Raw genomic sequence first — 23,044 nt, 5'->3', positions numbered from 1 at the left:
ATATATATTTTCATTCATGTGAGGAGGCGCAATGTGAACCTCACAAAATTGAGTTGCTTGTACTTGTTTTTATTACCAAATTAATTAATATATACACACACACACACACACAAAGAATCTTCAATTCAATGTGTGCTTGGTTTCATGACAGCACAGGATGGCTTGCGCCTCTCATTATGGTAAAAACAAGAAAATCATTCCTTCAAATTAAGCTTCCAATAACATTGTCCAAGCTTGGTGCTGAGCTCAAACAATAAATAAAGTAAGAGCTAGCACAGCATCAAAAACTAACTAGCACGCATGCCTTGAAATTAAGGAGGCGAGATTAATATTTAAGACTGAATTAATTTATTAATTAATCTGCAATTTTGCTAAAGCGAGAACAGTGAATTTCCTTGTAATTAAAGACTCTGATTAATGGGATGGATTTGTGTCATCGATCGTTGCTCGTATTCCTACCATAACTTCTTCATCGATCTACACGAGATGGGTTTCTTCTTTAAGATATATAATCGAAAAATAAAGCTTTCAAAGGCTTACAATATTATTCCATGGGGACCCTTTGTACGGTCATTCAATATTTGTTCAAGTGGGTTGTGGGGGAAACTAAGAGAATCGCTGGTCGCCTATGCACCTCAATTTTATGAAACAATGCATGAGTGGATGCAGGCTGTCTCATGTCCCTTCACCTACGTGGTCTCAGCCAAACCTTTTGTGTGTCTCAACTTTTCCCAACTTATATATGAACGAAAACTTATTGTCAACTTCCTAGTAATTAATGTGATTTGTTGATGATTCTAGATTTGAAAAGGATTTAATGCATATTTGACAATATGGTGATTATACTTTTGTACTTTAAAATAAAAACCATTCATTTTTTTTATATAAAAAATAATAATTTAATATGTTACCTACTATATCTAAAATAACTTTTTTTTAATTTTTTTTTAATTATTTTTTATATTAATGATTTGAAAACATCAACAAAAATTTAATTTGAAGTAAAGAAAAAAATAAAATAAAAATTTAATTTTTTTAAAATATACTTTTAAAACATGAAACAACAAATAATTAAGTCTTAAAATAATAAATATTAAATGAGATTGCAGCCAAGAAAAGCCAGCGACGGGCACTCCCATTAGAACACAAATTCACACCTTCTCCAAGGGAGTTCAAGCAGCCTCACAAAATCAACCAGATGATATAGCAATCTGGTACGTACCTCTCAATAACCCTTACAGAAACTTCGAAAACAGTCTTACCAGAAACCCTAACAAAAACCAGACAATTCTATGAGTTTATTCTAATAGACACTGCAGATTCAATTGAAGCAACTCATATATATCCCAGACAGAAATGACCAGAACAAGATAGACTATTCAGGATGCAGAATTCTACTAAGAGCTGTTTGGAATCTGAGTGGAATCAAAACCTTTTCACAGAAAAACACTTTTCTCAAAACTTTTTTCCCACATACATTCTCATACCAAGATTACAAACAAGCTGGTATAATACTCTGTTCCTTGAGAATTCATCCCATTCATGGTTTTTCTTCTTTGACAAAAATTGTCCGAAACATTTTCCACACTGGTTTTTACATTGGTGGCAATTACATTTTGGTTTAGATGGGAAAACTTTTCCAACATCAGCAAAACAAGGCTTTGATCTATTCATGTCAAAAACTCAAAACCTCCTTTATGAACCTTCTTTAATGTTTGCGCACTCTTTTAAAATTGCATGGATATTAGCCTGGGATTACTTCATCACTCAACCTGGACGACCATACCATCCTTAACAACTATGTAGAAGAATTAAGATCAAATGGCGGGACAGGTTCAACATCACCCTGTGTTGTCCTCAAACAGTTCAAGAATGGCTCTCTAAGAAGAACAGTAATATTTTTAGCGCAAAAAACTCAACTATTATCACAATTGGCATGATGTTCGTCTCCTACAGAAATGGCTCAAATAGTCAATAAACTCACATCCTTACATGGGATCGATAAATCCTGATTATGATGAAACAGCAAGCTTCACACCACAAAATGAAGATGACTGCTACGGAATTGAATACTCTACATGCCAGCATTCTTGAAGAAGGAGATAACATCATTACAGATGACAAAAACTTATCCTTCCAGCTGTCAATATTATCTTCAAAGCAAATAGCCGACAATACTTGGTGGGAATCTCTTCTCGAAAAAGAATCAAAGTGGCAGACAACAACCCCAGCGCATTATGTATTTAAAGCAGATGATAGATGAAATATTGAATTTCTAAAATGCCTTTATTGGAAGATAACGAGATTAAATGTTGTGATAAAGGAAATTAAAACTTACAAAATCTTGGTAGGTAATCATCAAAGGAGAAGTCTTGGCTATTAATTTTGTAAGAAAGAAAATATTTGCTCATAAACTATTTTTCGATTTGAGAACTAGCTATTCCGTAGGCTTGAAAGCCTTTTGAATCCACGAACTAAAGATGGTCTGAAGTCCATGGATTGATGCTTGTCATGAGGAGTCACATTCTGCTATGTCTTTTTTTCTTCTTTTTTCCAGTCACCTCAGAATGCCATGAAAATGGATTTACATGCAATGCCTGTTGTAGTATATTTGCAGACAACTTTTTATTCAGATGTCAGTGTTGCAATCTCAAATTGGATAGTTTTTGTGCCCTTTATGAACCGACCAGGGAAGAACTTCATCATTTCAGTCACTTCCATCCACTGGAAACAGTTTTATTAGATAAAAAAGTTTTTACATATATTTGTGCTGCATGCCAGACTAATTGCATAGGTCCAACATATACGTGCAAACGTTGCAATTGGAGTTCCCACAAGAGGTTCAACACCCTTGTCACCCATGCCTCCTAACCCTCAGCACTCAAATTTTAGATCACTACATTGTCGATTTATGTTACAAATGCCAAAATCGCAAGTTTAATATGGATGTTGAAACTGTATCACTCACAGAAAAATTTGAGGGTCAAAAGCGCTATAGACATTTCAGCCACAGGCATGCAGTGGAATTTAGCTAGCAAAACGAAGAGTACGGTCAAGTCAACTGCTCTGCATGCGGAAAACTCTGTTCAGCTCGGACTTATGGTTGCGTCACCTGTCAAATTCTTCTCCACTAATCTTGTTTTGATTTGCCATTGCAAATCCGACTCTTCTTTCACCCATGCCCTCTTACCCTTTGCATTCAGCCAAATTGTTTTAATTGTGGAGCTTGTGACAGAGCTATCCTGCAGAGCTTCTACTTTTACTGTAAATGGTGTAATTTCGCCATGGATATAGAATGTGCTCTGCTACCAACCGTAAAAGCTCAAAGTGGAGAGCAGTTTTGCCATTTTACTCATGGGCATCCATTAACACTCACTGAGATAAAAGACGAGGATGAAATTTCTTGCTCAACCTGCGGGAGATGCTGTTCAGGTCCAGCATATGATTGCAGCAAATGTAGTTTTATTCTTGACAAATCATGCTTTGAGCTTCCACGGGAAATTCAACACAACTTTCACCCAAGCCATCCTCTAACCTTACTAACCCAGCTATGTGAACTCGAGTGGCCGCATGCGATGTGTGTTGCAAAATCCTCACACGTTTTAGCTACTGTTATCGGAAATTTTGTTTTACGATGCACAGCGAATGCGCTCTGCTAAGACCCACAGTTTCTTACAAGGGCCACCGTTTCCTTCTACTTTTCCTTGAGAAAGTAGGTACAAAAGTTGACTGTAAGACCTGTGACACTCCATGTGACTCTCCTGTTAGTATATTGGGCATGTAAACCCGATAAGATAAAAACCAAGAAATAAAATAAAATGAAAAATGAGACACATAAGAATTTACATGGTTCACCCAATTGGGCTACATCCACAGGCAAATATAGAAGGATTTTACTAAGTAATGTAGGAATTACAACCTCTCTCAAATAATAGGAGAACAACTAAGAATCTCTCTATTATTAGGAAAAAAACACCTCACTTACTCTCTCACAAATACCTCACAATTTTATGGGATTACTCTCTCTTCACTCTCCTCTTCTCTTCTCTATCTTGGTGTGCATATAGGCTTCAATGCATTGCCTATTTATAGGCAAGAATGAGAGTATAATGGTCATAAATTTAGGAAGAATATATGCCTAACAACTCATCCTCCACTCATACTCCACCAATTACAACTCATCTCCCACTCAAATCCCATCAATTATGCCAACTAATTAAATGGCTTTACATTCTCTCACTTGAAGACTTTGATGATTTAATCAAGTCTTCACACTTGATTATCTGTGATTCTTTTTCTATCATTTCTATACTTGTCATCTTCATGCTGCTTACATTTCTGCTAGGCCACAAGAGGATCTACACCATATATACTTATTAGTGTTGACCGGTTTAGTCAAAGCATCTGCTGGGTTTTCCTTTGCGTGAACCTTTTGAAAATCCACATTTTCATTTTCCACCACTTCGCGAACAAAGTGATATTAAACATTTATGTGTTTTGTTCTTGAATGAAATCAGCGAACCTTTAAGTTTTTTGTTGATGATATCTGACAGCATTCTGTCGGTTTCTATAGTGGAATTACTCCCATGGCTTGAATAGCTTCTGCTGATAAACTTGTTAGAAAGTGCATATTGAAGAGATCAGTTTCAGCTTTCAAGAGAAAATTAAAATCACAATGCAACCTATAGCTAATATATCATTCTCCTTTCTTCTCCTCAACTCCTCCTTGATTCTGCTTCCTACATAGGGGGTTAGACTTCTTAAGCTTAGATCACAGCAGCAGAAATTGCAAGTTCGAGAAGTGTATTTAATTTGGCTCTGTAACTAGCCCGGAAATCTGAGGGTCAACAACAATTCTACCATTTCCGCCACAGGCATCCATCAACATTGAAGGAGCAAAGCAGTGAGAATGAGCAAGTTAACAGTTCTGCCTGCAGAAAATCATGCTCGGCTCCGTCTTATGGTTGCATAGCAATATGTCCCTGTATTGCTGAGATTAAATGTGTGATCTCAGTAGCATGTTCAAATTAGTTTATGTGTTCCAGAAATTACTTTTTCCTGTATTTAGTTCTTGGTGATTGTGATAGCATTGATTAAAGTTTCCATATCAATTTCAAAATGACAGATATTTCAAAAGAAATGGAGGAATTAACAAGCAGATTTGAGGCATTAAAAGGAAAATTCGAGGGGCTAAAGGGGAAATGTGAGCGTATAACATCAGCAGAATCTTCAAAATCCAGATCGAGAGAGGAGGGCTTGGAAAAAGCTTTGGACCTGAAGTGGTGGCCAGCGGGTGCTGATCTACCTTAATCTTCTATATGTTCATCACAATTCACAAGCTCCTCTCCCTTCAAGGAGTTCCGTTTTATCTTCATTTGACATGAACATTTATATAAAATTTCATGAACACTATTGAAGCCACTGTGTGATAGACAGAATAAAAACGTGCGTTTGTAAAAATTAACTTAGAATGGCAAAGCCATCAAGTGGCAACAATACTAATCAAACCTGCAATAGTCTTCTATGAAGTCCGTGCTTCTTTCACCAAAGAAGAGAGAAAAAACGGTGGAGTGTTTTCAAGGCTGGCAGAAATAATGGGGCAGTGGATAGCAGCGTGAACATAGAACAATTCTTAGATTCTGAAGTTTCATAATAGTAAGAAGTATAAACCTATAGAATCCTGGGAGAATGAGACGGTTGTCCATCACAGGGATCACTTGGTCACCGGAAAAGTTACGTGTCGAAATGGGGATATCAAAACTGAATCAACTTTGGAGGCACAGAGGGTTCTGAAGATATTGGGCAACTGAAAATCTAACAGAAAAATCGGAGACAATCAACCCCCAGGAAAGACGTATGTTGTTTTACTTGAACTGCAGAAAGTATTTAAGAAGATGGTGGACGGAGGAGAAGAGCCAATCTGCTGTAAATACAACACATCAAGTAACAAGTGTTGGCGGCAGTTTTTGACAATGTTAACATTGAGAATCTTACTGATATTACCTGGTTGAGGTCATCCATTTATCATCCGTTGAACCAGATTAGCTCCTTTCGATTGAATTGGGAAGGCTTGTAAACAAGATTGGTGAGCAGGAATGGTTACAAATCAAAATTTATGCCAGACTGCCATGATTTAGTTATGAGAATGAACAATTTGAAGATATTTTATAAAATTAGAATTGCAGTGGCTATATGGGTATAATAATTACCATTTTTTGGTTACACATGGTCACCACTGATAGTGGATTCTGTTCTATATTTTCACAAATTGTTGAGGTTGATGTATTATCTTTTGAGAAACTTTGTAAGCTCTCATAGCCATTGACACGGTATTTTTCTTGTCTATCAAAGCGAGGAATCTGTCCTGTACTAGAATCAAGATGTAGTTGTTCTGCGATAATGGGTTGATTAGATCGGAATTTATTCTAGAAAAATGATGTAAATGGCTATATTTATTGAACAGTGATACAGGTCTAATCCTGGGAGAAGATGTAATCATGCTAGATTAGAATAATAGGTCAAAAGGGTTATAATTTTTTATCTGACCGCTGGATCAAACTTTAATTTTTTAGAGGATTTTTTAGAGAATTTTTTCCCTGTAAATGCAACTATGTCGCTTTGCATACCGTTGGATTTTAGATATAAAAAATCTCATTGAGATCTCCTTGATTTCAGTAATTTTTGTGATTTTTCTTATTATTTTGGATTTTATATTTTTTTATATAATTTTAGATTTTTACTTTTTTATATTTGAGATAGAGTTTCTGGTTTATTTAAAATTTTGTAAATTTACTAACGACACAGACTCTATTATTATTATTATTATTGTGGAGGAATAAATTTGTGAATTTGAGGTTAATATCTAGAACTCCAATTGCTCATAAAAAAAATGTGATCTTTTTTATTATTGTTGTCTTTAGGTTCCGTGGCATCAGAATAACATGGAGGTTGAGTAATTTTAATGTAGACATTCTGTAAAATTGCCATCCGCAGAAAATTGCCTCGTGCGAATCTTGTTCTCTCTTTTTAGCCGTCAATATCGCATCGCATTGGTTCAGCCAACCGGAAAGCATGACTTTTGTGCAAGTGAAGCTAGCCACCTGCGTCTTTGTTCCTTGCCACCAAGGATTCTTTTGTTGATTGAAATTAGTTAGTATATTTCAATGATGAAAAAGATTATGTCTGTACAAGTATTATCAGCGTGTTTAGCAGGAAAGCTAGAAAATTAACAGAGCGGATAGAGCAAAAAGCATGAACAGGAGTTGAGGAAAGGGCAGAGAATAACCGTATCATCTTGACAATGTTTTTTTGGCAAGAAGTAGTAAAGAAAGCTAAAGCTAAATTCTGAGGTAGTGCTAGAGATAGAATCTGAATCTGATGCTGCGTATAATTCTCTATATTAGCAATACTTTTTCTTTATTTTAAAATCATAAACCATAGTCCTTCTCTCATAGCTTGTCTTTGCTTCTGTTCCTCTCTGTTCAGCAACGATCTCTGCTCGTCTCCTCCATCTTTTATCATCTCATATGGTATGAAATCACAACCTTATAGCAGCTTAATAGGTAACTTGGTATAACTTTATGTTTCGAATCTATCTCTCTAATGACGGGTTTTGAGTTTTGATTTCATTTTGGTCCCTTCTTGCATCAGCAACCATGAGCCATTTTTCCTTTCTTTCTTTTGTTTTTTATTAAATGCAAATTATTATTATAAAATAACAGTGACAGTTAGAGGGGGTTTGTTTTATGAGCATACAAGTTTTGGCATGGAACTTCTGTAGGAAAATGGGAAGGAACAATCAGCTGCGAGAAAGAAGAGTACCATATTAGTTGGACCATGGGGAGGGAATGGAGGGAATAGCTGGGATGATGGGATCTACCATGGAGTAAGAGAAATCACAATTGTTTATGATCAATGCATCGACTCGATCCAGGTTGTGTATGACAAGAATGGCAAGCCTATCACAGCAGAAAACCATGGAGGTGTTGGAGGCAGTAGAACAGCTGAGGTTAGCTCCAATATTCTCACTCTCTTGTCACTGCCAACCACCTGACAGCGTCAAGTTTCTTGTTTTCTGACTGCTAACCATTACCTTTTGCTGTTCTTGCGTTTCAGATTAAGTTGCAATATCCGGAGGAGTACTTAACCAGTGTGAGTGGCCATTACTGCCCAGTAGTCTATGGTGGCAGTCCTGTGATTCGATCATTATCATTCAGCAGCAACAAAAGAACATTTGGACCATTTGGAGTTGAAGAAGGAACGCCATTTACACTTTCAATGGACGGAGCATCGATTGTGGGCTTTAAGGGTAGAGGTGGATGGTATCTTGATGCCATTGGGTTTCGTTTATCTCGTATTCAATCCACCAAAGTTCTCAAAAAATTTCAACAAAAGCTTCAAAGGCTCACCAGTACGGTTTCAAAGTCCTCTGCCTCCAAGGATGCTGAAAGAACCTACTGAAGGTGGTGACCAAGCTTTGTGTGGGCTATTTTAGTCAAACCTCGTGTTCTAATATTATTTGCTCATGTTAATTAGAATTGTTCTTAAACAGTAATCGAACGTTGTTGTTCTTCTTCTTATATTATTATGATTATTATTGAATAAGGAGGATACATGCCTCAGATGGATCATCCAGAAAGTTTAGCAGAAACATTGTTAGAGCTACGCCGAAGAAAATGTTTGGTTGTACCAGAAGAATAGCTTGATATAAACACCATAACTTTTCTACATAACAAATTGTTTGACTGGGCTCAGATTTTTGTATTAGATCTCAAAGATGTTATTTAAGTTTATTATTTTTTTTTATTTTTGAGTTTTGTGCTTAATTTCAGATTTTATATTTTGTTTACTTTTCTATTTAGGATTTTGATTTTTTTTTAATCTTGCAAAGCTGTTTTTTTTTGTTTTTTTACCAATTTAAGAAACTATAAACCAGAGGGGCGAAACAAATTAAAATTATAATTCAATAATAAAAATACAAATTCAGGATATCGTGAAAGAACCCAACTCGACTTCAAATTTGTCCTTGTTTTCTTCGTTGTTTTTTTTTTTTCAATATGCCTTGCAGTGTTTGGTTCTCCTAAAAATATTGGCTATGGCAACGATTGAATAACCTTATAGTTCGGGAGGATGACACCCCTAACCATTGTCAACGACAGCTTATCTATTTTAATCCTAAAAATTTGTCCTGAATGTTCCCTTTTTCCTTTTTTTTTTAAAAAAAAAAACTGTCGATCAAAGCTAAGGAGGAACCTATTATTATATACCGACAAGTGATTTAATGTTTAACTAGTTTCATAGGACCAATGTTATTCAATATCATCAGTTATGTTGTAAGAAAATACACAAAAGAACATAAATAAAATAAATTTGAGGCGTTTATAAATATTATTTTTAAGGGCATTTTTTCAATATAAGGTTATCTTCTAGAATTTAACAAGTTTTTCCTCTAAAACAAGAATCATAAAAACAACTAGATCAAGAGCAAAATAAAATATTATCAAGTTTTGCAAACCACAAGAAAATAGAAAATACAATGGTTTTTGATACTCTTATCAAAATACAATGGTTTTTGATACCCTTATAAGAGTGCGTGATACATATGGGTTGCTAGCTTGTAGCAGCTAGTCAAGAAATAAATTAGAAAATTAAAGAGTTGTTATAATAATTTAAAAAATAAAAGAGTTGTAAAATAATTAAAGAGTTGTAGATGTTAAAAAAAGTTTTAAAATAATTAATTCTAAGTATGTAAAATTTATGACTTTATTTTAAAAGTAAAAAACAATGTTTAGAAAGTATAGGCATTGTCTCTTGCTAGAAGGAGAATTAGAGGTTTTATTTCTAACTTACTCAAATTTATATTGTTTAAATTTATTATTATTTTTTTGTTGGTTGTTATTTTTTATGAAAGTTTATAATATAAATACTAGAAGAATATTTTATTTATGTAATAAAAAACTATATATATTTTATATTCATAAAAAATAAAAAAAAAATTAGGTGAGATAAATTTTTTTTTGAAATTATCTTATTATTTACAACAGGTAATGGACTCTTGATTTCTATCGAACGTCAAGAGTTGAATTTTTAGAGCTTGGTGGGCTGGAACAGGGAGTTTGCTAGATTTGGATGTGGCCACGTACTATGGCTTAGCATGGAATCACCTTCTAGCTAGCTCATTGTTACACGCCACCCCGCAAGTCACAGTAAAATTTCTTTTGAGTGCAAAATAAAAATATTTAGATATTGGTAATATTTTAAATTTTTTTTAAAAATTTTAACTATAAATTGTATGATGTTTTAATAGAAAAATATTTAAGGCATCTTAGGCTATTTGTTTGCTGAAAAGTAATTTTTTTTTTAAAAGTGAATTTCAGAAAAGTAAATTATTTTTTGATGTTTGGTAGTGTAATGGAAAATAAGTTGGAAAATACTTTCTAATGTTTGGTCATATCATGAAAAATAAGCTGAAAAATAACTTATTAATGTTTTATTTTTTTCAAGTTTATTAAAATAATAAGGAATAAATCTCACAAATTAAAAAGTTGAATGAGAATAAAATTAAAAAAAAAATATAATTTCATAAATTATCTCAAATAAATAAATAATAATTAAAATAATAGAGATCAAATTTTAAAAAAAATTGAAAGATGAAAAAATTAAAATAATAATAATTAACATTTCATAAATTATTTCAAATAAAATAAGTAACAATCAAAAGAATAAGGATCAAATTTGATATATAAAAAATTTCAATTAAAAAATGATAAGGAAAAGGTAAATAATAATTATAAAAATGATAACTAAAATTAATATAAAAATTAAATTCTAAAGGATTAAATTAAAAAATAAATATTCAAAATAAAATATATATATCAATCAAAAATTTGAGAATCAAATTTAATATAATCAGCAAATAATATAATATTTTAAAAATTTTCATAATTTTTAAAAAGTTTTTTCCATATAAAATAAAAGAAAACTTTTTCCTGAAACCATGTTAAATTTTTTAAAAGATATTTTTTATTATTCAAAAAATATTTTTCATTAATAAAAATTATTTTTTAAAAATTATTTTTCAATTTTAATTTTTCTTGAAGATTCGTGCGTGGCTCTCTCTCCAAAACTCCATCGTTTTACGTCGTCCCCCTCTCTCCCCCCTCCCCTATGTATGTCTTCGCAGCTTCTATAGTCGACGCCACAAAAGCAAGCTTCCTCCTGCAAGGTGTCTCTTCTTCTGCTTTCCAATTCCCAATTCCCAATTCCTAGGGTTTTGATTGCCCTCTCTCTCTCAATTCCTATTTTAGGGCTTCAATTTCCGATTTTTTACTAACTTAGACTCATCTGAAGACCGGATTTCTGATTCAATCAGCTTGATCGAACTGCAACCATCACCACCGTCAATCAAGGTTTAATCAAATTCTTTTTTTGTTAAATTTTTCTTTTTATTTGGTTGTTGGGATTTTGATTAAATTGAAAAAGTTTTTATTTTTTGGGGCTGTGATTAGGGTATTGAGAAGGGAAGATGGGGGCGTTCGTATCAAGGTTTTGGTTCATGTTGTTTCCGGCAAATGAGTACAAGATTGTGGTAGTTGGGTTAGATAATGCTGGAAAGACAACTACGCTTTACAAATTGCATTTAGGTGAGGTTGTGACGACACACCCTACAGTTGGTAGTAATGTTGAAGAGCTTGTTTACAAGAACATTCGATTTGAGGTGCTTTCTCGTAACTTACCTTGCATTTAGTTTGATTGATCATAGTTTTTTTTTGCTATAATATAAGGGATTGTGTGTTGTTTGATAAGTGGGGTGTTTTAGACTATTGGGTTGTGGAGTTTCTGGGCTTTGCTTTTTGGATTTGATATTTGATGGCAAGTACAAGTAGGAACCGGATAATGTGTGTTTGGAATTAAACTTTGATGCTGGAGAGTTTTTGTATTCCTAATTTACTTAGTATTTTTCCATTTGGAATGATGGTTTTATTTTTTAGTAGTTATGCTACTCATAAGGGATCTGTCAAGTTCAAATCTATCAACGGATGTGTATTGTAGTTAGGAGGTCCTGTAAGTTGTTGCCTTGGTCTTTTCTTGAATTTCTAGCTCTGTTGTATTGATCATGCACGTTTTATGACTTTGTGTTATCTTAAACGATTCTTATCAAATAATTATTTTGAGTACTGGCTTTCATACTATGTAACATAAGGAAATGCAGTTATCAAATGTTATTCAGTCATATCATGTTAATTATTGGACCATACAGCGGAGCCATCAAATCTTCTTAGAGTGTTATTTATACAATATGCCTGCAAGAATTAGTTTTTGCTTAATCCCATGAGAATTTGGAAACTTTAGTTTAATACAATTTTCTGTTTGAATTTTTTAGCAAAAGAAGCTTGCTTGATCATGCAAATCTTCTGTGTGTGAAATTATGCTAGAAACTTAACCATGTTTGTCTATTAATGTTATCAGGTCTGGGATCTTGGTGGGCAAGATAGACTCAGGACTTCATGGGCAACATATTATCGTGGAACTCATGCTGTCATCGTGGTGATAGACAGCACTGATAGAGACAGAATCTCCATTATGAAAGATGAACTCTTCATGCTACTGGGACATGATGATTTACAACATTCTGTTGTACTTGTATTTGCAAATAAACAAGACCTCAAGGATGCCATGACACCAGCTGAGATTGCTGATGCTCTTTCTCTTCACAGCATCAAGAATCATGATTGGCATATCCAAGCCTGCTGTGCCCTCACAGGGGATGGTTTATACGATGGTCTAGGGTGGATCGCACAAACAGTTACTGGCAAAGCACCAAGTTGAAAGGGAGAAGAGTAATTGCGAAGCGGATTATTTTTCAAATCTTGATGAACTTGAAGGACACGTGAACCATACTCAACCAATTCTGTAGAATGCTTCTTCATTTACTTGTCTTGAAGAATTTCATGTCTTGCGCAATGAAACACTTCCTTGAAAAATTGCAATGAAGAAAGTGTTGCTATAAAATTGTTGTTTTCCACACTATGAAGCATTGCATCGCACAACCATTACTTGAAAATCGTAGCATGTTTGCAAGTCCAGAACTGCTGCAGGGACGAATTCAAGTTTTTCCTCCATGATTCTTGTTTTAGTTTGCCTCAGAAGAATACATCATCAATATCATCCACTCCACCATAGTGTTTGTTATAATTTTACTCAGGACTTCACTTACAGTTGTTCTCAATCTCATCCTTTATTATATTATGTTATTATAGCAATGATGTTACCTTCTGTGAAACACACAGGTTGTACATGCATCAACCATTCTTTGTAAAGCCCAAACACAAATACGCGAGCCTGATTGTGGTCTACACTCTACATTGTACGTTTTGCAGTTTCCTTCATGAACAAATAGATAAAAATAAAGTTAGCAAAGAAGCTCGGATACATCAAAAGCTTAATATGATAAAAATAATTATGACTTTTATTCAATACTTGGATTAGGCTCCAATTCAGCCGAAAAGTTTTACAAGTTCAGTTCTACAATAGACTAGCTAGCATTAACCATTCGAGATTGAGAAGACCCTCAAATTAGACCTGTTTTTATTATTATCAGAGTTTTCTTTACAACTTTTTCTGCCGAAAAAATTTATAACCTTAAGCTTAAGGACCTTAATTTCTTCTTTTACATTTTATAATTATAATTTTTAGGATTTCAGAAACAGCTATAAACTGCTCTGGTGATTTCAAATTTAAAGTTTCCTTTCCGCTTTTGTGAAATTTATACCAAATAAAGTCATGCGGAGAGAAATAAGGAAGGAAACATCACATTAGGAAGGTTGGAGAAAGAAACCAAGAGTTGATAGAGAAGATTATATTCTAACCAATGGATCGATCTGGTATTTAATTTAGACCAAGTCAATAAAAAACCTAATTTGAAGTGACATCTTTATAGAAAATTAACATATAAAAATAACTTGGTCTATATATATATATATATATAAACCCTTTTTTCTTTTCTTAGAAGAGGTGCCAAACGCCCAAAACTCGAGATGAAGGATTTCTCTTACATTAGCCCGAGATTTGACTCCCGCATACTTCACAGACGCTTCGAACAAGTTCCCATATCACAATAGCCCAAAAAAATTAAATATATATAACATGAAAAAACACAATATCTCAAGGTTGAAATTGAAAACACAGAGTCCCAAGATCCAGTTTCATGGCATGCAAGAGAGGTCAACAAAGTAAAATATGTCTACGAAAGCACTATCTTCTTAATCAATGAAACTAGAAAATAAGATCTTGGAGCCAACCATCATTGACTCCAGCTCCATCTTAAATCAGCTAAGCGCCAAAAAGTTTTGTTTTCGGCTTTTAAATGCTTGGACCCATTGCTTACCAGCCCAATACCTTAATGGAAGAGACATGTTTTCCTCTTTATATATATATATATATAATGAAAAAAATGAATTAAGGGAATACTAGCAATGAAGATGCATACTACATATATATAATTGAGTTTCTCATTTTATCTGTCAATTTTTTTATAATTCTAAGAAAATAAATAAATAAATAACACATTTTAATTTCCTACAAAATGATTGAGTTCTAAACGTATTTAAGATTATAGGAACTACGTATATAATTTTGAAAACTACTTTTATAAAGCTTTAAGTACTAAATAAGTTATAATTGACAACGGTATTCATGAACCATTGAAGGATAAATATTTCTTCTTCTTTTTTAGAAAGAGAATCAAAGAAATTGCTGCCATCAACAAGCATATATGGATCATATGGTTAAAATAAGTTTGCATGGATTAGAACATGACTCATCTTTTGGCTTTATGCCGTCACATGAATTCAAAATTCAAAGGACAACATTAAGAAAATAAGGTTCTTTCTTTTGTTTCACGGGAGGGAAAATAAAGTTGATTTTTGTAATTATTTAATCATTTAGGTCAAATCCCAAAATAGTTCATGATCACTTTGAACTGAAATTGGTTTTATTATTATTATTATTATTATTATTATTATTATTATATTCATCATGCATTCAACTAAACAATAACCTTTTCCTCTATCAATGGTAAATTTTATGGAATAAAAAATAAAATATCCCCTCAACAATAGTCCCAATATAGCATGCTTTATGATAACTAACCAATGAAAATGTTTTCAAATTTAGCTCCATGTTTTTTAAATAGTTTTTTTTTGAAAAAAAATTCAAATTAATTTTGTTAAGGTGTTTTTTTTATATTTTTACATGCTCATATAAATAAAATTCTGAAAAAAAAATAATATTCTTTTAATATATTTTTAATTAAAAAATATTTTTATAAAAACATCTCATTATTATGTTTCTGAACACACAATTAGAGGAATTTCTATGATAAAGAAAAACTTTTACAAGGAAATCTGTGCATGGATTTTAGACCTTAATTTTTTGCTTTCTCATGGACTTCAAATAACCTAATTAAATTTGAATTTCACAAATATTTTATAGTTTCACCAAGTTTTTATTTTTTTATTTTTCTTATATGTTGGTAACACTAGCTTTCGGGCTCGCGTTTTGCTGCGGTGCCGAATTATTATTTTTTTCAAAAAAAGATGTTTAAATGCTAAAATAAGGTAAAAAATAACATAAAAAAGTCATGACAAACCTATAACCTTAGTAATTATGGGTGATCTAATACGTAATATTTGCCAAATCGATGACCCAGATTATGAGATTTGAATAACTCGATAAAAAAATAAAAAGGTTATAAAACCCTTCATTAATTTTTTTTTACTAAAGGGTCAAGATAAAAAATTAAAAATCAAAAGTATAAGAAGTGAAGTTGAAATTTTTATAACTAAAAGAGTCAAGTTGCAATTTTTTAGAAAGAGAAAGAGAAGAAAGGAAAAAAAATTCACCAACACCAAACCCAACCACAAACTGAGACACTCGCCTCATTAATAGAAAGAGAAGACAACAACACTTCCAATGACATGATATAATGACACTTTTAGATGTTAGGAGGCATTACACGCGCCGTCTGAAAAGCACGGACACCTCTAACATGCCCTTAGGTGTGCCACGCGCGCCCATCTTTCTGGTTTTTTTAGCTAAATACAATTTTTTTCTTGAGCTAACTTTTTAATTAAAAAAAAACCACCGTGAAAAACCCAAAACATCCCTCGACCTCCGACTTAATTTTTTTAAGGTTATTTTTCATAGTTTCAGTATTTATTTGAATAGTTTATTATTTTTTATATTTATGCAAATATCAAATTGACCCTCACCTTTAATTATAATAGCAAAAAAAACCTTTGTGAAAATATTTTGATTCCAAGTTTTTTTTTTGCTTCCAATAATATTTTGATTGTTTTATTGTGAAATCAAGATGAAAAAAATACTTATTTATCTTTGTTTGTTTCAGTAATGATAAATGAGTAGTGAGAAAAAACTTAATATCCTTGAAAGCATGTTTTAAATTTTTAGATGAAGAGATAAAATCATTATTAAATTTTCCCATTGAATAGTAACAATGGGTCCAGTATTTTTTGAAGGTGTTTTAGTTTTTTTAATAATTAAAGTGTTTTTCTTAATATTTTTTATCTAAAAACATTTAAATTGATATTTTCTAAATATTTCTTTTTAAATTTAGCATTACATATTAAAATCATATAAAAAATATTAGTATGATAATTTTTAAATAAAGACACTTTAAAAATATTTTCAAACGATATTTTCATTTGTAATGACTATCAACTGCCAATAAAATCATAGCTAACCAAAATTAACTAAATCGTCGAGAGTAATCATCACCCAAAATTTGAAAACTTCACTACCCTCCATTAAAACTTGATAATCAAAGCTAGGCACCCCATACCCATCATTGGCCCATAAATAGCCTACCCTAGTACCCTAGACATTCCACCCTACCCTCAGCACGTACCCTACAAACGCCACTCACTTGCGTCTACCTTCACCTTCTCTTACACAACACACACAATCCAATCTCTCTTCACTTTCCTGTCCTAAAGAAAATCTAAAAGCCTCTCCCATGTTCTTACATTACAAAAACACACAACACTTTCAGAAGTGACTCAGCTCTCTTTCTTGACTTAAAAATGCTTTCTTTAACCAGAAACTCCCTCAAAGAACCCATCTTTTTTTAACTATGAAAGATGGGGTTTTTCCGGAGACTTTTTGGCCCCAGGAAGAAGACTAGATCTTCAAAAACAACACCCTCTTTGTCACAGTCCAACAAGGTTGATCAAGATTCGGTGTCAACTACTCATTTTGATGCTAGCAATTTGGATGCTAATAAGCATGCAATAGCTGTGGCAGCTGCTACTGCTGCTGTTGCTGAAGCTGCACTTGCTGCTGCTCAAGCGGCTGCTGAGGTTGTTAGATTGACTAGTGGTGGTCCTGTTGGGAGAGGTGGTGGTAATGTTGGTGGCAGTCACCGGCGGTTTGTGGAGGAAGTGTCGGCTGTTAAAATTCAATCTGCCTTTCGTGGTTATTTGGTAATTAAGTGTCCTATTTTATTTTTATTTCTTGCCATGATCGTGATATTTTTCTTCCATAAACACCCTTTCAATATGAGGCCATTGCGTTTGTTTCTTTGTGTGATTTGGTCTTTCAGTCATTTTACTACAGAGTTTCTTTTTTCTTTTTGCCTTACTCTCTTGGTTGATGAGGAAATATAGGGGGGGAAAAGAAATATTTTGAATTATGAAATTGGTACTTGGGAATTGGAATTATTTGGGGATGCATGGAGAATTAATTAATTTTCTTGATTTTTTCCAAAACAATTAATCTTGAATCATTTTAGGATTGGCTTGGAACTTGGAATGTTAGATGCATGAAGGTTTTCAAGATTCATATTTAATTTTTTAACTTTTCAAACGGGAGATTCAACAATTAAGAAATAAATGCAATCCCACCTAGAAAAATTAATTAATTTAATTTCCTAGTTCTGATTATTTTTTTCTTAATTATTATTAGCCAAATTGAACTACCTTTTATCACTTGGTTTTATTAGTTGATAACAACTATTCCTTTCCCAAAACAATGCAAAGGCTATCTTTCCTCGGAGTGGGCCGAAGCCAGAGCAAAAAACAGTTCCTTCCATGGCCAAGAATTGTAACCCAAACTAATGTATTTGCCTGTTGGATCTCTCCCTCAAGTAATATCACCATCAAACTTTTAGACTATAGTTCAAAAAGAGTTGATTCTCTCTTTATTTTTATTTTTTTAAAATCTTCCCTTGCACGTGTCTCATGTCCTCACATGTGTTTGTACCATCTTTGTGACTTCATGAGATATGCTTTCATCACTAGTCCAGCCCCAGTCTCTTGTCTGAGCTTGTGAATTTATTTTATTTGTTTTCTTTAAGATAATTAATTAATCTAAGATGCCCCTAATCATTGAAATTATGAAAAAAATTGTTTGTTTTGAGAAGTATTTATTAGTTCATAGAGTATTTGACTTCCATTTGGAGTGATTTTTCGTGTATGGTTGGTGCTAGTTGTTATGGCCTTATGGGGTTCACTGTCTGCTTTTCATGATTCTACAGTTGTGTACAAGGAGCCCACGGAATTATGCCAACAGCTACAAATTGCTGTTTTAAACTACTTTCCAATTTTCTTTTTATTATTATGGATACCATTAATTTACCCTATAAAGGCTTTCTTTTTGCTGATTTAGCCCAGCAAATTTTTAAATGATCGTTGAAATAATGCAGCTATTAGTTTGGGAAATAGTTTCATGATAACTGCAGTTTTGTGTTCATCAAAATGTGTTTTGGAATATAGAGAAATGGACCATCTGTGCATGGAATTAGGGCGGTCCATTAATGAGATGTGCAAGTGTGAGGTTCCTGCCAAGTTTTCGTTGTCAAATGATCAGCTGGTTATTCCTTAATTGAAGGAGTGATTAGCACTCAACTGGGTAGGGTTTATAGTGTCAGCTTAGGGCAAACATTCTAATATTGTAGCTTGAATTTGAAGTTTTTCTTAATTTTTGGATTCTAGAGCTTGGCGTGTTACTTTGCAAGTTGTCATTTTTTTAAGAATGTAGCCTTTTAGCTTTTATTATGTTTGTCAAACTTGAAACTTCAGTTCTTTGATTGATGAAAAAAATTATGTGACAGACAGTTAAACTTTCTAATCGGAGTTCACACTATTACACCTCAAAAATTGTGTTCTGTTTAAAAGAACATAAAAAAAAAATATAAAAAAAATAAAAACATAAAATAAATATATATCAGAGTGAATTTTTGTATTTAGATATAGTGAAATCTGTAACAAAAAAAAAAAGATATAGTGAAACAAGTTCTTTTTGTCCTCATTATTTTGTCTCTTCTATTACGCTATCTAATCTAGGTATGTAATAATTTTCCAGTTTCACCTACCCAAGGACACAGCTTTACAGTCATTTTGGCTGAAAGTTCAAGTCTTTTCCCACACCAGTTGAAACTTTTTTCTCCATCATGTTTTCCTTTCTTTTCAAAAAAAAATAAATAAATTGATGAGTGTTGAGATAATGATTAAACCCACAACTCTTCTTTAAGAATTTCATACATTCATATTCTTAAATACCATGCTTATTCTGATCCATTTCATTTAAAATTCCTGGAATTTGGTGCCAATAGAACTTGATCATTAAGAACTTAAATAATTCCATAATATAGCATTTATATTTATTTTTCTTTTTTTTTCATGTTAGATTTGGTTGTGGTTCAGGCATGATAGTTCATGGTGAGAATAGTTAGCTGATCTTTTGTTTTTTTCTTTGGGTGATAATGAAGGCAAGGAGAGCACTAAGGGCACTAAAAGCTTTGGTGAAGCTTCAAGCCTTAGTGAGAGGCCACATTGTGAGAAAGCAAACAGCAGACATGCTTAGGCGTATGCAGACATTAGTGAGACTGCAGGCTCGAGCCCGTGCTAGTCGCAGTTATGTGTCGGACTCATCGCATACTACTGGCAAGTCCTCTCATTCTCGTTATGCTGTAAGTATACTTTCTTTTCTGTTTATTTAAATGGTTTTTCCTGTAAGTTTGAAATTACTAGAAAAATAAATAAACAAAAGAAATTACTAAAAATAAATAAATAACAGATAGAGAGAGATGTAAATGTGATTGAATACAGAACTTCAAATGCTTACCATGGTCTTGCAGAATTCTCAATACACATCATTTTTGAAGGATCACGCCCGTGTGCCAACTTTCTTGTAAAATATAGTTTATCCTTTATTTATTCAAGTAAGACAGAAGGTGCATGTGAAAGCAAAGAATGCAAGCATGGGGCATGGTGAAATTTGAAAGTGCTTACTTCCTGCTTGTTGCTAAACTTAAAAAGCATTTGGCTTTGTAAGAATGGTATATGGCTATATGCTATTCGGAAGCAGATTGAGAGACGGCCATGATGAGCATATGAGGACAGCTTAGTGATGCACTACTCTCTAACATGAATAGCATGTCGTTGATCAAACCCAAGTTCACTTGTAAATTGAGAGTTGTAATTAAGCATATTGAAACTTCCTCGAGTGGCGGAATTTATCAGGCCAAAACAGAATTGCTCTCCATCTGATCAAACCATATCCATAGGACTCAACTAGAAAAATATAAAGCTTTGATATGATTGTTGACACAGGTGCTTCTTTTTCTTTTCTGTGATAGTCACCCTTTAACTGCATTTCCTCAGGTCCCTGCAAGTCCTTCAAAGGATCACCTGTTTCGTGTTTCAAGTACCAAATTTGATGGGCCCTCGATTCTCAAGGTACCACTTGATTGTTTTCATAGATTTTTTGAATGATTATCCCGGTGCCATGAATATTTTGCAATTCACCATGGAACTCTGATTGCATTTTTCCTTTTCAATACATGCAGAGATGTGGTTCAAATGCAAACTTTAGGGAGAGCATTGACTTTGACAAAGTAAAATGGGGTTCGAACTGGCTAGACCGTTGGATGGAAGAAAGTTTTTTGAATGACCATGGCAGCAATCCACCGAGAAGTCGAAATGCTGATGATGAGAAGAGTGACAAGATTCTTGAAGTGGACACTTGGAAGCCCCATGTGAAATCCCAACAAAGTAATAGAACATTTCAGACTTCACAGCATGCTTTGGCTTCAGATCATAACAATCAGAGCTTTATGACTTTCGACTCTATGTCAAAACTATCAAAAAAAGAACCGAATCCAAGGCCGAGCATCCCTTCAGGAGAAATTTTGCAGTCTCTTAAATTACCTCTAGGAAATGATGAAGCAGTTTATAGGACCGCTGAGAATAGCCCTCGTATGTTCTCTGCAACATCTAGACCTGGAAGTAGTGGTCGGAGAGGAGGCCCTTTTACACCAACAAGGAGTGAGTGCTCGTGGGGCTTCTTTAATGGATACTCGGGTTACCCCAATTACATGGCTAACACTGAATCATCTCGAGCCAAGGTCAGGTCACAAAGTGCCCCAAGGCAGAGGCTAGAGTTTGAGAAATATGGTTCAAGCAGAAGATCTGTTCAGGGGTATTCTGATTCAGAAACTCGTTCAGAAAGGGGTTTTGCTCAAAATACTGAACTTCAAAACAAAGCTTACGTAGCATCTGGCTACTTGAATAGACTAGGGACTTCCGACTTGAGGTGAAAACCGTACCATTTCTTATCGGTTTTTCTTCTTCCGTTTCCGGTGTGTGCAGCAACATCCTATAGTTGTAATTATTTGATCATTGATCTTACAGACTGTCTTTACAGAACTGAACTTTTTAACATTTTGAGTGTTTCGGATTTATGTAATATCCCAAAATTGTGGTTGTAACCTCTTTGATTACAACAATGTTCAAGTGTTATTATAGCTATGCCTATATATTTCTCGTTTCTTATTGTCTCTAAATTCATGATCCAATTTTGCTGTCATACAAAAACATTATGTAAGAGAACTGACGCTGATGAAAACACAAGAAGACAGCACGAGAAAAAGAAATGATGCTGAAAAGGGTTTTCATGGGAGGACCCTAATTTGTATTTTATTTTTGAATAATTGTCTATATTTTATTTAATAACTCTTTAAATAGGTTAAAAACCGATCATTTCCTAAATAGAAAAGAAAACACGACAAAAAATTCAAAATTAAGCTAAAAATTCGAAAACAAAAGGGAAAAATAACAAGTAGAATCATTATTTTGAATGAGGATTTTCATTTTCGGGTCTGTAGAATCATCTGTTTAGAACTCTGACTCCATAAAAAAATGTTTGGTTTGATTGACCAACATTTTTATTTGAATGAGGATTTTGCTTCACAGGAGTGAATCGTGACTGATTTGTATGGTCGGTTAAGATCCGTGACTGTCCTTACCATAGCCCACATATATGTATAAAAACCAAAAAATTGCAGTATGTTAGCCAATAGCAATCACAATGCTAAGAAGTTTAAACCCGACAAGTATCGAAATCTGTATCTTTACCCCACTGTGGATTCACGGATGCCAGATTCTTTCACTTGTTTTATCAACATTGGATGGTCCCATTTGATCTGTCAATGGTTGTCTGAACATCAAAGTGAAAAGAATGCACTGATACATCGCAGTTAAAAAGAACAGCTTGTATATGTTGTTTAGTCAAATGTAAACCTTGGATTCCCAGAGCATGCAAAGGAATCATTATTTTGAAGAATTTAGATGATGCGAACTTTTTAGTAGTGATGGTGACATAGAAAGAACAATTCAGAGAGGGGAATATGGCCGGCGACAGCAGGTGATGGTGCAATTGTCCTTCTTTCATCTCACTTTGTCTTCAATTTGGGATCCTAGAAATCACGAAGAACATGTCATAATATGAGTATTATGTAGGATTGCGCTATTCACACTCTCTCGAGTATAGCTATCGAAACCAGCTAGGGATCCTACTCGAAGAAAAACTCGGGTTATTGATTACAGAGTTTAACTTAGTTTGATTGGGTTATCCAGGTTTAATCAAGTTAATGTCAAAACAGTTTAAATTGAAACTCAACTCGAGTTACATTATAAATCACAAGTTTATCAAATTAATTCGAATCAGGTTCAAGAACTCTTCTCTA

At 33.5% G+C, this 23,044-nt stretch overlaps 3 protein-coding genes and 1 long non-coding RNA gene across 5 annotated transcripts; 3 read left to right on the top strand and 1 right to left on the bottom strand.

Moving 5' to 3' along the window:
• Nucleotides 1–2,705: 2,705 nt before the first annotated feature.
• LOC133677814 (uncharacterized) lies at nt 2,706–6,393 on the bottom strand. Of its 2 annotated transcripts, none has more exons than XR_009835839.1 (2): nt 6,004–6,393; nt 2,706–5,923 (listed from the first exon to the last, which is right to left on the bottom strand). It is a non-coding gene; the product is annotated as an uncharacterized LOC133677814 (long non-coding RNA). The 2 variants fall into 2 exon arrangements; XR_009835840.1 differs by having other exon boundaries at nt 2,706–5,920.
• Nucleotides 6,394–7,373: 980 nt separating this feature from the next.
• LOC133677813 (jacalin-related lectin 19) lies at nt 7,374–8,736 on the top strand. The gene is made up of 3 exons (XM_062099937.1): nt 7,374–7,529; nt 7,781–8,008; nt 8,116–8,736. Exons 1-3 carry the CDS (start codon nt 7,527–7,529, stop codon nt 8,458–8,460), a joined length of 576 nt encoding a protein of 191 aa, XP_061955921.1. The 5' UTR covers nt 7,374–7,526; the 3' UTR covers nt 8,461–8,736.
• A 2,391-nt stretch (nt 8,737–11,127) lies between these two features.
• LOC133678124 (uncharacterized) lies at nt 11,128–13,011 on the top strand. Its single transcript, XM_062100329.1, has 3 exons — nt 11,128–11,408; nt 11,508–11,716; nt 12,469–13,011. The coding sequence occupies exons 2-3, from the start codon at nt 11,525–11,527 to the stop codon at nt 12,826–12,828; spliced, it is 552 nt and encodes a 183-aa protein (XP_061956313.1). The 5' UTR covers nt 11,128–11,408; nt 11,508–11,524; the 3' UTR covers nt 12,829–13,011.
• Nucleotides 13,012–16,896: 3,885 nt separating this feature from the next.
• Nucleotides 16,897–21,846, top strand: LOC133678915 (protein IQ-DOMAIN 23-like). Its single transcript, XM_062101431.1, has 4 exons — nt 16,897–17,501; nt 19,787–19,987; nt 20,682–20,756; nt 20,867–21,846. Exons 1-4 carry the CDS (start codon nt 17,160–17,162, stop codon nt 21,614–21,616), a joined length of 1,368 nt encoding a protein of 455 aa, XP_061957415.1. The 5' UTR covers nt 16,897–17,159; the 3' UTR covers nt 21,617–21,846.
• Nucleotides 21,847–23,044: the final 1,198 nt, after the last annotated feature.

This window comes from Populus nigra, chromosome 18 (assembly GCF_951802175.1).
Source record: "Populus nigra chromosome 18, ddPopNigr1.1, whole genome shotgun sequence".
NCBI classification, from domain to species: Eukaryota; Viridiplantae; Streptophyta; class Magnoliopsida; order Malpighiales; family Salicaceae; genus Populus; species Populus nigra.
This window is presented reverse-complemented; position numbering and strand designations above follow the sequence as displayed.

What these genes read in the sequence shown, in the direction of transcription:
- LOC133677813 (XM_062099937.1), top strand. An exon ending in GAGGCAGTAGAACAGCTGAG is followed by an intron (nt 8,009 to 8,115) that starts GTTAGCTCCAAT and finishes CTTGCGTTTCAG; the next exon opens with ATTAAGTTGCAATATCCGGA.
- LOC133678915 (XM_062101431.1), top strand. Translation starts at nt 17,160, where the DNA reads ATGGGGTTTTTCCGGAGACTTTTTGGCCCCAGGAAGAAGACTAGATCT. An exon ending in CTGCCTTTCGTGGTTATTTG is followed by an intron (nt 17,502 to 19,786) that starts GTAATTAAGTGT and finishes GTGATAATGAAG; the next exon opens with GCAAGGAGAGCACTAAGGGC. An exon ending in ATGGGCCCTCGATTCTCAAG is followed by an intron (nt 20,757 to 20,866) that starts GTACCACTTGAT and finishes CAATACATGCAG; the next exon opens with AGATGTGGTTCAAATGCAAA.
- LOC133678124 (XM_062100329.1), top strand. Translation starts at nt 11,525, where the DNA reads ATGGGGGCGTTCGTATCAAGGTTTTGGTTCATGTTGTTTCCGGCAAAT. An exon ending in ACAAGAACATTCGATTTGAG is followed by an intron (nt 11,717 to 12,468) that starts GTGCTTTCTCGT and finishes TAATGTTATCAG; the next exon opens with GTCTGGGATCTTGGTGGGCA.